General features: G+C 50.1%; 1 protein-coding gene across 2 annotated transcripts; it reads right to left on the reverse strand.

The window, feature by feature from the left end:
- Positions 1-4,520: 4,520 nt before the first annotated feature.
- GNPNAT1 (glucosamine-phosphate N-acetyltransferase 1) lies at positions 4,521-10,663 on the reverse strand. Of its 2 annotated transcripts, none has more exons than XM_032113618.1 (6): positions 10,606-10,663; positions 7,921-8,108; positions 7,160-7,222; positions 5,867-5,994; positions 5,212-5,273; positions 4,521-4,973 (listed from the first exon to the last, which is right to left on the reverse strand). In XM_032113618.1, the coding sequence occupies exons 2-6, from the start codon at positions 8,090-8,092 to the stop codon at positions 4,826-4,828; spliced, it is 573 nt and encodes a 190-aa protein (XP_031969509.1). In that variant the 5' UTR covers positions 8,093-8,108; positions 10,606-10,663; the 3' UTR covers positions 4,521-4,825. The 2 variants fall into 2 exon arrangements, with proteins under 2 accessions (XP_031969509.1, XP_031969508.1); XM_032113617.1 differs by lacking the exon at positions 10,606-10,663 and adding an exon at positions 10,346-10,543.
- Positions 10,664-13,996: the final 3,333 nt, after the last annotated feature.

Here is a 13,996-nt window from a genome sequence, read left to right on the forward strand (position 1 = left end):
TAAAGGATTCACCTCAGGTCTTGTAAAACATGAGACTCAGCTGAGGAAACACTTCTTGGTGCTTTAAGGTTTTCAGACTGGGAATTCTCAGGGTGCTTTGTGCAGCTGTAACTCTCCTGTCTCAGCAGCACAGAGGTTGTGCAAGCACAGTCCTGGTTCTGCCTCTGCTTTATTTCCCAATGTTTGTTGTGTAAAAGCCAGGAATGGAATGATGGCTCCTTGGGAGCACTGTGGTCACTGAGCAAAGCTGGTAGAAAAACTTGTGTATTTGGGGCTTGGTATCCAGAGCTTGGTAACCAGACTGTGTTTTACCAGGGAAAAAATGGCCTCGGGATTTGGGGATCAGAGCATCCAGCTGTCCCCCTGCACTTGGATACACTTTGTGTGGATGGCCACTTGTCCTGTGTCCCCTCAGAAGGGACAGCCTGTGCTGGGGGGGTCCCTGAGAGCAGAGCTCTGGGAAGTTGAAGGCAGGCATCTGAACAGGGCAGCTGTTCAGTGAGGATCTCTTTTGCCTGGCCTTGCATCTCCTGGGAAGGTCTGCGGAGGGATGATCCCTCTGGAGCATGTGGAGCTCTTGGCCTCTGTCAGGGCCCGTGCAGGGAGTCAGAACCTGGTTTGGAAATCCATGTCTGGGTTAGAGCTGCTCTGGAACAGATGGGGGGGGGTGATAGCTGAGGAGGAAACCTCCTTCAGGGAGTCAAGGCTGGTAGTTGAGCCAGGACACAGGGTGAGGGGGTGAGGCTTTCCAGGGCTTTCCAGCCTCATAACCTCTGCTCCCATGGAATGTGAAGGCCTTGGAGTGCTGAACCAGGGTTCAGCAGCACGTTCCTGTTCCTGCTGATAGCCTCGGCCACCTACAACAGTGATGGAACAGTGTAATTCCTTCAGGGGGAAAAAGATCTGCAATAACTAGTGTGATGCTTTCGTTAGGAACTTTTCAGCTGGAAAAAAGGAGGTGATTTATCTCCTGGAGAACTGCATTGTGTCAGTGTCCAGCTGCCTGGTGCGGGGGGCAGTGCTGGTTTTGCAGTTGTAGAGGGTTTGTTCCTGCTCTGAACTGACTCTCCATAAAGGAATGCTCTGGGGCTGTTGGGAAATGAATTCCCGGCCGTTGCAGCACGAGGCTCCCACATGGCAGCAGTGGGGCTGTGCCTGGCCCTGCACAGCTCCCAGACACTGCCAGCCACCAGCTTCTGCTGGAACTGGGCTGGGAAGCATCAAATCCCTTCCTATTTCAGGTCCCTGGGGAAGGGGAGGGATGAAACACAGATGGAAGGCACTGATTCATCTCTCCAGTCCATGTCTGGGGTCCTGGGAACGCTCACTTACTACTGACAAGCTCCATGACTAAGGATTTTTCGTCAATCTAGTTTTTTTCATGGCATTACCCCCTCCTGGTGCCTTTTACAGTCATTCTGGTCTGTCTGCCTGGCAGATCCTAAGGGATTCTGAGATTTAATTTTCCTCAGGTCTATTACTAAGCCGCCTATTTAAAACTTCCTGTGTCTGTCTCCTGGAGTTTCACTGCCAGTAGGTGTTTCAATATTTGGTTTTGGGGGTTGAACTAAAGGCAGGAATTGGAAGCAGGGTCCCTCACTGTGGACCTGAAAGAGAAGTAGAGGGTGAACTATTATTTTTTATTTCCCCTAGTTCAAGCACAAATCTTTGGGAAGCCACAGCTCTACATCAAGCTGGTGAAGTTCCCTTTTCCAGCTTAGGGGAAGCAGAGTGAAGGAGATGGACATCTCTTCCTCAGGGTGGGAAAGCTGTTAGCCAAAAAATTAAAGGCCTGGGGAGGAGGTAAAATTCAACCTCTGGAGAAACTGGTAAGGCTGTTAGGGCTGGTTTCTGACAAAAAAAAAAAGTGTTCCAGGCCAGGTTGGACAGGGCTTGGAGCAACCTGGGATGGTGAAATGAGATGAGCTTTAAGGTCCCTTCCAACCCAAACCATTCTGGGATTCTCCAGGATTCATCAACTGTGTGTCCAAATACTGCTATTTTGAGATATATATATTTTAATATATTTTTATGCTATATAAAAAAAAATATACAGGTATAGCTATATATAATGATATATATAAAACTATATAAAAACATGGCTCTGTGGTCCAGGGAAGAGCTTCCCAGGGGGAAGACATTTATGAAAAGTTTGGTGTTTGTTTCAAGGAGGTCATGGTTGATTTTATATACTATATATATATATATATATATAGTCTCTCTGTGTATGTGTATATAAAAAAAATGTATACATTATAAATGTCATATATAGATTTTATATATACATAAAATACATATACAGATTTTATACATACATACACAATATACATATGTATATATAAAAATACATCTAAAATACAAACATAAATAATACATATAGGGCCCCTTGCTTTTTCCTCTTCAGCCCGTTGTACTGTGGATAAATTTCAGGGCTGCTGCAGTTGCTGTTCCCTCCCCCTGGGGCTGTGCAGTGCTGGCACTTGTGGCATTGTCCCTGTGCCAGTTCCAAACACCCCCCTGTGACTGTGGTGTCCCAGGGGCACACCTGACCCCACACTGGCACCTCCAAGGCCCCAGCCTGGGCACTCTCAGCTCTCCAGCCGCTGTGTTTCCAGAGGGGTGGGAATGTCACCTCTGGGGTGAACAAAGAGCTCTTCAGCGCTGCTGGGAGGGGGCTGTGCCCGGCAGGGCCATTGTGATGCAGCCACAACTCCCAGCTCTCAACCCCATTCATCTGTTTTACAATGATCTGAGCCGGGCCACAGCACCTGCTCCTCTCTCTGATCTTCTCATTAACTCTTAATGAGGGCCTGGGGCTGTTTAGATGGTGTAGATACCATGGAATTCAAATAATCCACTTAAAGTCAGTGGAAATTCCAAATTAATTAAAACTGTGGAAGGCAAGAAAATCCACCTCAGTCACTTGGGCCAGCAGAAAGCAGGACCTGCTTTAGAGAATTAGAGTCAGGGCTCAAGCCATGCAGATGCTGTCAGAGGAGCACATCTGCTTTCTCTTGGGAGAGAAATCCACGTGGAATTGCTGGAAGTGTTCTTTTCAGCCTAGAGAAGGGGAACAGGTACCTGCAGCAGGTGCTGCTGCTCAACAAGTACATCCTCACTCCATGAGAAACACAGATACAGGTGGCAATCATTTATTCAGCTTAAACAAAGATATTCCTTAAAAAAATAATCAATAAATAAACCAGACATCACCAAGGAGACACTGTATGGAGTGGAGAACCCTCAGGAAGATCAAGCAGAGCCCCCAGCACTGTAGAGTCGCTCTCCAGAGCACAAAGCAGGACAGTGTGGGAGGCCTGGCTGCCCACAAACAACCCCGGCTGGGTATAATGCCCTATTCATGGATGTGGGATTTGTCACTCCCCACACAAAACACCACTGTTGGGAACAGGGCTTTGGACGTTATTTGCTTGCCACCCCTGGCAAAAGTGCTAAAATCATTCATCCAGTCTTAACAGCAAGAGGGAAGCTCCACAGCAGCAACACTCCCTTGGGAGCAGAAAGGGGAATTTCTCTCCTGGTTCGCTGTGCTGTAAATCCCTGCTGGCAAAACCAGAGCCCACCTGGCCCTCTGGCGTTCCAGTGACTGGGCCAGGTGTGTTCAGTGAATCCCAGAATGGTTTGGGTTGGAAGGGACCTGAAACTCATCTCAGTCCAACAGGGACACCTCCCACCATCCCAGGTTGCTCCAAGCCCCGTCCAGCCTGGCCTGGAACACATGCAGGGATCCAGGGGCAGCCACAGCTTCTCTGGGCACCCTGTGCCAGGGCCTCAGCACCCTCACAGGGAACAATTCCTTCCCAAATCCCATCTATCCCTGCCCTCTGGCAGTGGGAAGCCATTCCCCCTTGTCCTGGCACTATCTGCCCATACAAAAGTCCCTCTCCCTCCTTTTTAGGTACTGGAAGTGGCTCTAAGCCTTCTCAGGGCTGAACACCCCCAGCTCTCTCAAGTGAAGCTCAATCTGCCAATCCCAATCCCATTCCCATGGATAGCTAGCCAGAACCCCACTATGGATGGGGTACATTCCTTCAGACATTCCAATTTCCCAGTTACCTCTGCCCTGTTGCAAACCATGTTTGGGGTTTTTATGTCAGAAAAAAGTAATTATCCTGAAAACCAAGTTATCAGCTAAAGTGCAGGAGCCCTGCAGTGAGAAGCACATCCATTTTTAGACTGGGAATTCAGCACAGCCTGTAAGGATTCTCCCCAACCTGCACCAACAGTAACAAATCCAGTCTTGGAAAACAGTGCCTATAAAACTTCTGATGAACCACCAGCACTTCCATGAGGTGTCATGGAAAAAACCAGAACAAAGGCCTGTTCTGTGTCACTAATTCTGCATAAGAGAAGCCTCATCCCTTACCCAGCTACATCATCCTTCCATCAGCACAGCCAGCAGGACAGTCCCAGGGGCTGTCCTTTGGCTACTAAGAAGCACAAACCTTTAGAAAAATACAATGCAAGAAAAAATTTGAGATAAAAATATATACCTTTGGTTAAAAACCATCCCTTTAACGAGTTCTTTGTAACTCAGCTAGAACAGAAAAGCTTCACCTTGACTCAGCAGTAGTAAAAATTAGTTCTAAACTTATTTCTAACCCAGAGGACCCTTTCTAAAACCTCAATTATTTTTTTTCCCCCAAGATTTACACATTTGATGTTCATTACTTATAGGGACTGTTATATTTGCAGCAATAAACTATATAAATTTTCCACGGAGAGAATGTTTGTAGCACAAGCTCCTCCACCAACAGTCTTTCCAAAAAAAAAAACCAAAAAACCCAAAAACACCTAGAAGTTGTTAATTAAAGAACCGTTGAAACATGTAGTTTTCTTCAGATACCAAATAGCCAAACTTCTTGTAGAAATCCACATTTTTGGGCAGACACTCGAGCGTGATTTTGTAACAGTTCAGTCTCTTACTTAGCAAGGTGAGGGTGGACATTAATCTGGAAAAGACAAAAAATCAGCAGTTAAATGCCGGGTCAGTGAATATTTAATTAGTTAAATTATCACAGCCACAACACCGAGGGCTGACAGCACTCTCTGTGTTTTCCTGCACATCACTTTATTCCCAGCTGGTGATCCCTGCTGGCTCAATTCTTCCCAGGCGCTTGGCAGGAAGGTGTCAGGTGTAAGGGTTTGGTGCCCACCCACTGCTGAATGGCAAAGGTGGGGAATACTCACAGTTTTCCAAGCTGCTTCCCTCTGCACTCCCCGCTGACCACCACATCTTCTATCCTGCCTCTCTGAAAACACAGGCAAGTGTCTGTTAGCCTTGGAATTGCCCTTCCAGCTCCCTGTTTTCACAGCCTGGCTGGGACTCCCAGCACGGAGATCCTCAGCCATCTGCTCCCTCAGAACCACATCTGACTCCTTCAAAAGCTCACTGGGACAGACCTCCAAGTGATCCTTTTCCTTAGGAAAAGCCAAAGCTTCCTTTTACTATTAGCTTGGCACTCAAGGATGTGATATATTTTTTAAATGCAGAAAATATTTGATCTTTTTAAACATGTATTTTTAAAATGTTTAAGGTTGGAAAAGCCCTCTAAGACCATCAAGCCCAACTGTTCCCCCACACTGCCAAGGCCACCGCTGCCCCATGTCCCCACGTGCCACATCCACAGGGCTTTTAAATTCCTCAGGGATGGGGACTCCACCACTGCCCTGGGCAGCTGTGCCAGGGCTGGACAACCCTTTCCATGAGGAATTTTTTCCCAATATCCAACCTAAACCTCCCCTGGTACAACTTGAGGTTGTCATCACACAGTAACACCATAAAACCAACATGCCCAGAGTCAGGGACAGGATCTTTCCCTCCCTTCCCAGCTGCAGGATTTACCTTGGCACAGGAGTGAGTGAATTTATGTTCTATAACCAGCGTTGCCGTGGCAACGATCTGCCCCAGGTTTGTGTCCTCCACCACGGTAACGTAGTAATCTCCAGACCTCTTCATGTGCTCAAAGGTTTCTGTGGGAGCAGGCACAGAGTGGAATAGGCAATTCAGGCTCACATTAAATTTCAGTGAAGTCTGATGCTTGCAACAGCCTCTGACTGCAAATCACTGTGGGATACAGGGAAGATGCACCCAAGACCCCAGAATATGAAAGCCCCGGAGTCAGACTAACCCAGGAAAAAGCAGGAATTACACAAAAGCCTTTTCCTTATCTGCCCAGAGAACCCTCCTTGCTGAGCATCTCTGCACACAGGCACTACCACATAGAATCATGGAATGGTTTGGGTTGGGAGGAACCTTAAAGCTCATTCCATTCCACCCCGTGCCATGGGCAGGGACACCTTCCACTAGCCCAGGGTGCTCCAAGCCCCGTCCAACCTGGCCTGGGACACTTCCAGGGATCCAGGGGCAGCCACAGCTTCTCTGGGCACCCTGTGCCAGGGCCTCACCTCGCTCACAGAGAAGAATGTCATGGAAAGGGTTGTCCAGCCCTGGCACAGCTGCCCAGGGCAGCAGTGGAATCCCCATCCCTGGAGGGATTTAAAAGCTGTGTGGATGTGGCACTTGGGGACACGGATTAGTGGTGGATTTGGCTTAGATCCTGTGATTCCCTGAATCCCTGGGCTGCTTCCCCCCTGCCTGTCCAGTCCAGGAGTGGGATCTAAAGGGGACTTAAAGTAGGCTCCATGAGAGCTGGAGAGGGACTTTGGACAAGGGCCTGGAGGGACAGCACCAGGGGCAGTGGCTTCCCACTGCCAGAGGGCAGGGTTAGATGGGATGTTGGGAAGGAAGTCTTCCCTGAGAAGGAGATGAGGGGCTGGCTCAGGTTGTCCAGGGAAGCTGTGGCTGCCCCGTCCTTGGGAGTGTTCCAGGCCAGCTTGGACAGGGCTTGGAGCAACCCAAATTCAGCCCAAATAATCCATCCTACCAGGTATCTAAAGCTCAGTCTAAAAACCAGTTTCACAATTTAGGCCTGTCCCAGCCAAGCAGCCCTTGGGGATAGCTAAAACTGGATCCAAAGTCTGAGTGCCAAGGCTGCCTCAGGGGAGCTGAACTAATCACTCCCTCTGGCATCAGGCAGTCAGGAGCCTCACACCCAAGCAGATTTGCTGTCAGCATCAGTATCCTCTGATTCCCTGCAAGCTCTATGGAAATGCCACGGAATAATGATGTACTCACTGATGAACTGCTCCGGGCTCGCAACTCCAGTTTCCGTCAGCTGACCCAGAACCTTAAAAAAGCCTGGTAGGAAAGGAGGGGGGAAAACAACTCTCAGTGAGGGACAGACACACAATCAAATAGCACAGAACAACCCAACACAGCTGTTTGGAAAGGGACCATCCCCATGGCACCAGCCCACCACAGTGGGATTGAGCAATGTTGAAGGATTGGCTAAAGCTCGAGTAGGCCTGAAATAATGAGTCCAGAACAACCTTTATATCTAAATTCCAGAAGGAGAATTCATGCACCAAGATGCCTGTTCACGTTGCTGTGGTATTAAAGGGAACAGTATGAACAACCATGCTCCCTCTCCAAAACCATGGTGAATGGGAAGTTGTGGAGTATTTGGAAGAGTCTACTTGAATTTTAGGATTTAAACAGTAAACCAAATTTTCAGGGTCACTCAATACAGCACCAATCCATGGTACCAAGTGCTCACATTCAGGGATGTGGTCACAACCCCAAGAACTCAAGAAGCATTTGGACAAGGCACAAGGTGGGATTGTTGGGGTGTCCTGTGCAGGTTCAGGAGTTGGACTCAATGATCCATGTGGGTCCCTTCCAACTCAGGATGTTCTATAATTCCATCTAATTGTTCACTGATAAAAACAACCCAAATCACAGAAAATGAGCAATCCAAATCTACTGAGGACTCATGAAGAAATACATGTAATCAACTCAGTCTGGTCATTTCTGGTGATGATAAATCAGGATTCTACCTCGATTTAAATCAGCTGTGCAAAGTGGTCTCAGGACCAGCCCATCCCCTGGATCCAGCGGAGAAATAGCAGGAGAAAAGGTCGTGGTGTTCTCGCTCCAGTCAAGTTCCTGCAGGATTCTGGGGTCAAACATGGGCGTGTCGTCGGGCATCACGGTGGCCACGGGCATCATGGCTGCAGCCGGAGATCTGGAACGGAACGACACGAGTAAGGCATGGTTTCATCTCTAAATGAGTTGTTTCCCCTGGCTGTAGCACACTGTGGGGTTCTCCTCAGGGAGTTCACAGAAGGTGAATAAACTGTTGTTCACTTTATCTGAAGCTGCTCAGCCTTCACCTGCTGAGGCCGCTGGGTTAACAGAGCGTGTGCACCCGGACACGGCGCACGTCAGCCAGAGTCAGCACACGGAGCTTTGTGTTTATCTTGGAAAAATCCAGCCTGATAAGGCTTTGAGGAGGGTATTTAACCTTTACAGCCTGCTGGAAAGGAAAGCATCACTCTCAAGAAACCTCCCAACAACCTGTCTAAACATCATTTGCACTCCTGTTCAATTTAAAACCTGCAGTGGGAATAATGCACTTTTTTCCAACCAGCCCCATCCCATAAATACTTAATCTCTGAGGCACAAGACACCACATCCCACAGCAGATGATGCCACAGCTACAGCCCAAACTGCCTCTCCTGGGCTGTCCTGTTTGCTCTGTGTGTTTGCAGAGCCCAGCTGCCAAGCACAGCTCCACAGTGTCCATTAACAGGGAAAACACCAGTGCCAAGGTGACAGTGAGACACCTGTTAATGATTAAAGAGATTGGGGAACTGGGGGTTATTCTGGATGACAGCAAGCAAAGGGATGTATTTGCCTTATTGCATTCAAGGCCAGGTTGGACAGGGCTTGGAGCAACCTGGGATAGTGGAAGGTGTCCCTGTCCATGGCAGCAGGTGGAATGAGATGGGCTTTAAGGTCCCTTCCAACCTGAAATTCTTTGATAAAGGAAAATAATTCTTACTCTGTCCCTTGTGGAATACCTGATCAGAGTTCTGGTATGAGCAGAGCTCATGAAAACTTCTAATTTCTTTATAAATCTTCAGATTACCTTAGCTGCACCATGAATGATACAGCAGTCACACACCAGTGGTCAGGCCAAATAAACAGCAGGAACAAAAAAGTGTTTGGGATGACACTTTTTAAAACAAGACACCTCAGGGCCCAGAGAAAGAACAGAACAGAATGTGAAGCGTCACGGCATAATGAGCCTCAAAAGTGAAAGTGGCTCCAGAAACCCAACTGAAATTCCTTAAAATAAAAAAACAAAACAACACAAAATCTTTTTTTATGCCACCTGCTGGTACACACTGGCCTTTAAATCCCAGTTCTCATCCTACTTTTGCATATAAAAGTAAAAGAAATTTGCTGTTACAGCAATTAAACAGCAACACAAACTGTCATCCCGAGTGAATTTTCAAAATGAAACAGCGGGAAAGATGAATTGCAAAGAGAAACATTTCTACACATTTCTCTGTTCCTACAGCTCAACTATTCCAATGTCACTTTTCCTCTGTCCCGCAGAATTCCCAAGTGTCCATATCAACATTCAAACAGTGTCTGTACAGAATAAAGCAAACCTCATGAACTCCAGCTCAGGGGTACAGCACACCTAGCTCACACGAAAAGCACAGGGAGGGAATAGAAGTTTCGATGCTCTTTGAGCAATGAGTAACCAACTAAGAGTCATTTTCCCAACTACTTCCGGCACAGCTGGAGCAGGATGGAGTTGAAAGCTACACTCATTTTCTGGAGGCAGGAATATGACTTAGGATAATGCCAACTGAAAATAAAAAAAAAAGGACTGAAGTAAAGGAGAAGAGCTCTGGCCTGTGGGTCGTCCTGGTGCACAGCTCAAGTTTCCCTGGAGCATCCCGGGATCCCCACCTGTGTAGGGAGCAGGGTATGCCCAGGGATCCCCTGAGGTGAGCTGCCATCCCGGGGGACACCCTCAAACCCCCGGGAAGGTGCTTGTCCAGACCTCTGCCAGCTCCGCACTTCTGGGGTACGGAGTAACAGAGCCCAGCTCTGCCCCTGGAGGGTCCCCACAGCTTTCCTGAGCCGAAGCAGCCCCTTGGGGCAGAACCCCCCGCACAGCCAAGCCCTCGAGGGGGCCTCCCCACCTCACACACGGCCCCTCGAGGGGATCCCCTCAAACCCTCACCTCACATGCAACCTTTTGCGGGAGTCCCCTCACGCCCACCACTCACACACAGCCCCTCGGGGGGGTCTCCACACCTCACAAACAGAACCTCGGGGGGTCCCACACCCCCTCACCCCACACACGGTCTCTCGGAGGGTCCCCACAGCTCAACTCAGCTGAAGCTGCTCCTCGGGAGTGGGAGCTTTCCCCAAACCGACCTCTCGGAAAGGTGCCCTCACCTCATACAAAGCCTATTGAGGGCACCCCCTCACTTCATCCGCAGCCCCTCGGTGAGGGGGAGGGGGGGGGCATCCTGTTGCCCCACACACAGACCTTCGGGGCAGTCCCATCACCCCCCACACACACACGCAGCCGTTCGATGGGGTCCCCACAGCACCCCTGAGCTGAAGCAGCCCCTCGGGGGTGGGAGCCCCTCCCCAAACCGAGCCCTCAGAGAGGTCCCCTCCCGCAGCCCCTCAGGGCCCCTCTCCGCACTCACCCGCGCGCGCCGGCCCCGCCGCACGCGCCGCACGGACGTGGCAGGGTGGGCGGGGCCATGCCGGGCCGGCGCGCGCGCATGCCCTCCCGCGCCCCCTCAGCCAATCGCAGCCGGCCGCTGCCAACCGCAGCCAATCGCCGCCGACTTCCGCCCGTCGGCCACGCCCCCTCAGCGCCTCGCCGGGTCCTCGCGCGGGTTGGACGGGGGCGGGCTGGACACGCCCCCTCCCCGGGAGGCCCCGCCCCTCCCGCCGTGTCCCCCCCTCAGGGCCTCGCCAAGATGGCGGGGCCTGGAGTGTGGTGGTGATGGGTTCTGTTCCGGCTCGGCGCTCCCGCCGCTCTTCCCGCCGCATGAAGGGGTTTTCACCTTCACAGAAGTCCCAGTGGGCTTGGCGAGGGGAAGGGTTAGGGCAGCGAGGCACGGCAGATCTCAGCTCCCACACACACCCCCACCTCAGGGGCACCGAGGCTGAGGTGTTTGCCAGGTTTGAAATCATAGAATCGCGGAATTCCAGACTGGGTTGAGTGGGAAAGGACCTTAAAAATCATCTCGTTCCAGCTCCTGCCGTGGTCAGGGACACCTTCCACTATCCCAGGCTGCTCCAAGCCCTGTCCAACCTGGCTTTGGACACTCCAGGGATCCAGGGGCAGCCCCAGCTTCTCTGGACACCCTGTGCCTCACTACCCTCACAGAGAAGAATTCCTTCATACTATCCCATCTAACCCTGCCTTCTTCCAGTTCAAAGCCATTGCCCCTTGTCCTGTCACTCCAGGCCCTCACTTGGATAATTTTTATCTCAGTGGGATTGTTGTTGGAGGCTCCCATTGCTCTGCTTGGACAAGACTTGTGCTGGGACAGGCCTTGTTCAGCCTCCAAGGCTGACAGATGTCATGAATGAGGGTTTTAATTCCTTTTCAATAAAAAAAAAACAACTTTGAGATCATCTCAAGAGACAGTTTTATGAATAGCTGAGGTCAGGGCACGCATGTTGCCTGGAGCGGGAGAACTGGTGAACACAATAATTAACACAAAACACTTTTGAGACATGACTGTTATTTTACCATCAGAATGAATCATTCTGTAACCGTGGAAACAATCAACATTCCTTATTTTTGACTTCTTCAGGCCCAGAGTGACCAGATGACACACACTGACCTCCCTCCGTCCAGGCACACCCTAAATCTGGGGGCGAAGCTCCCGGATTGCAGCCAGATGAACCACTGCAATATTTTTAACCTTTTCTTGCAAGAGAAAGGCACAAACTGGGCCTGAGTTTCCCATCCCATCCCTTAAGTTTTGAGGGATTCAGAGGACTGGGAATGTCCCACCCATGCTAAAAAATGAATATTATATTGTGCTGCTTTGCCTGGTTGGACAGGGAAGCTGGGAGTGTGGACACATTTCCACTCTGTGAAAAACGACAGACAGAGGTTTCGCTTAACTCCCACCACGATGCCTTTTCCTTGATGGAAAGATTTTACAGATTTGAGGTAGATTTCACATTTTTGTGTAAGTAAGTGTGGAGAGTCAATGCTTTTTAAAACCAGAATCGTGCCATAACAAGGCCGTGACCACATGGGGTCAGCCCAGCTTTCCCCGTTGAGGCTCAGAGCGGAGGTCCTGGATCTGCAGTGGGAATGCAGCGACTTTTGGACAATCCTTATCCAGGTGCATCCTCCCAGCTCCCCACAATCCAATCGCTGAGTAGGGACATCCTGACCCAGAAGGTGCATCTGGTCTGTGGGGTTTAACAGCTGAGCAGTGCTGTCCTCTGTGTGTGTAGCTCAGCTTCCAACCTCCAGCGCTCCTGTGCAGCAGTGGAATGTTGAAAAATGAGGGGAAAACTCCTTTGTTTGGGTTAAAAACTCTTGCTCTGAGCTTGTCAGTCCTGCAGACCAGTGCTATTTCCCACTACAGGTGCTGACAAACCTTTCTGCATGTGGATTTTGTAGCAGCGAGAGTCTAAACCAGAGCAGGGGAATGATTTGGATGGGAAAACTTTCCTTGTCATTCCATGCCCTTATAAATAGTCTCTCTCCATGATTTTTATAGACTCCCTGCAGGTACTGGAGGCTGCAATTAGGTCATCCTGAAGTCTTTTCCAGGCTGAACAATCCCAACTCTCCTCGCCTTTCCTCACAGGAGAGCTGCTCCATCCCTCTGATCATCTTGGTGGCCTCCTCTGGACTCGCTCCAACAGGTCAATTACATTGATTACTGTTCCCAGAATGGAAAAATCTGGGTCAGGGATCAGCCACTTTGCTGAGTCCACCCTTGAGATGGGCTTTGCTTCTCTGCTGACCAGTGACAGGGCCTGAGGGAACGGCTGGAGCTGTGCCAGGGGAGGTTTAGGTTGGATTTCAGGACAAGGCTCTTCCCCCAGAGGCTGCTGGGCCCTGCCCAGGCTCCCCAGGGAATGGGCACAGCCCTGAGGCTGCCAGAGCTCCAGGAGCGTTTGGACAACGCTGCCAGGGATGCCCAGGGTGGGATTGTTGGGGTGTCTGTGCAGGGACAGGAGTCAGACTCATGATCCCTGTGGGTTCCTTCCAGCTCAGGATATTCTGTAATTCTTTCCAAGGCCAACAACAAGGCCACAGCTCCCTGGTATCTCCGAGGCCAGGATTTGGCTGCTGAAGACCAAGGGGAAAGTTGAAATAACACCTTTCCACTGGTTTCCTCATTTCCACATCTCCTCTCCGCGGGTTCCGCTGTGGCGTTTTCTGTTGCAGAGGGGGAAAATAAAACTCCAGCAAAGTGATATCCTTCGGCTGCTCCGGATTTGCCCGCAGGGAAATTGCAAATCCATGACCACGGGACAGCCAGAAAGGTGGGAAGGGAGCCATGCACTTGTTTGATGTAAATGTCGGAGCCTGAACACACCCTGCTTTATGAGGAGGGAAAAAGTGCTCTCCTTTTCCTTCGGCTGCATGACAGAAGGCAGGAAGAATGGAGCAATCCTTGCCACAATAAAAGTGTTTACATTCTGTTTTGGAAACATGCTCAGGGCTTGGAATACCCTGGGACCAGCCCCTTTTAACCTCTCATAGACAGGGCTGTATCCAGCCACAAATAAATCCTGAGGGGTGGAAATGTCTGAAGAGCTGCACAAACCAGCTCCAGGCACCTGGATTTTGCAGAGCACCCAGTGCCTGTTTATCTTTGGAAAGAAAGATACTGCTGTGTCTCCCCAAGTGTTTCCTGCAGACGGATAATGAGAAACTAAATACCTGCTCCAGCTTAATAAAGTCAAGAGGAAACCTGGCAAAGCTCTGCTGCCATCCAGATGGCCTCCTGGGACTGGGAAATGGCATTTCCTTGGGGTTTGGGATAGCATTAGTGCAGTTATGGAAGGAGAAGTGCATCTGGACCGTGTCTGCCTCGCTGGAAATAA

This window comes from Corvus moneduloides, chromosome 6, assembly GCF_009650955.1.
Source record: "Corvus moneduloides isolate bCorMon1 chromosome 6, bCorMon1.pri, whole genome shotgun sequence".
NCBI classification, from domain to species: domain Eukaryota; kingdom Metazoa; phylum Chordata; class Aves; order Passeriformes; family Corvidae; genus Corvus; species Corvus moneduloides.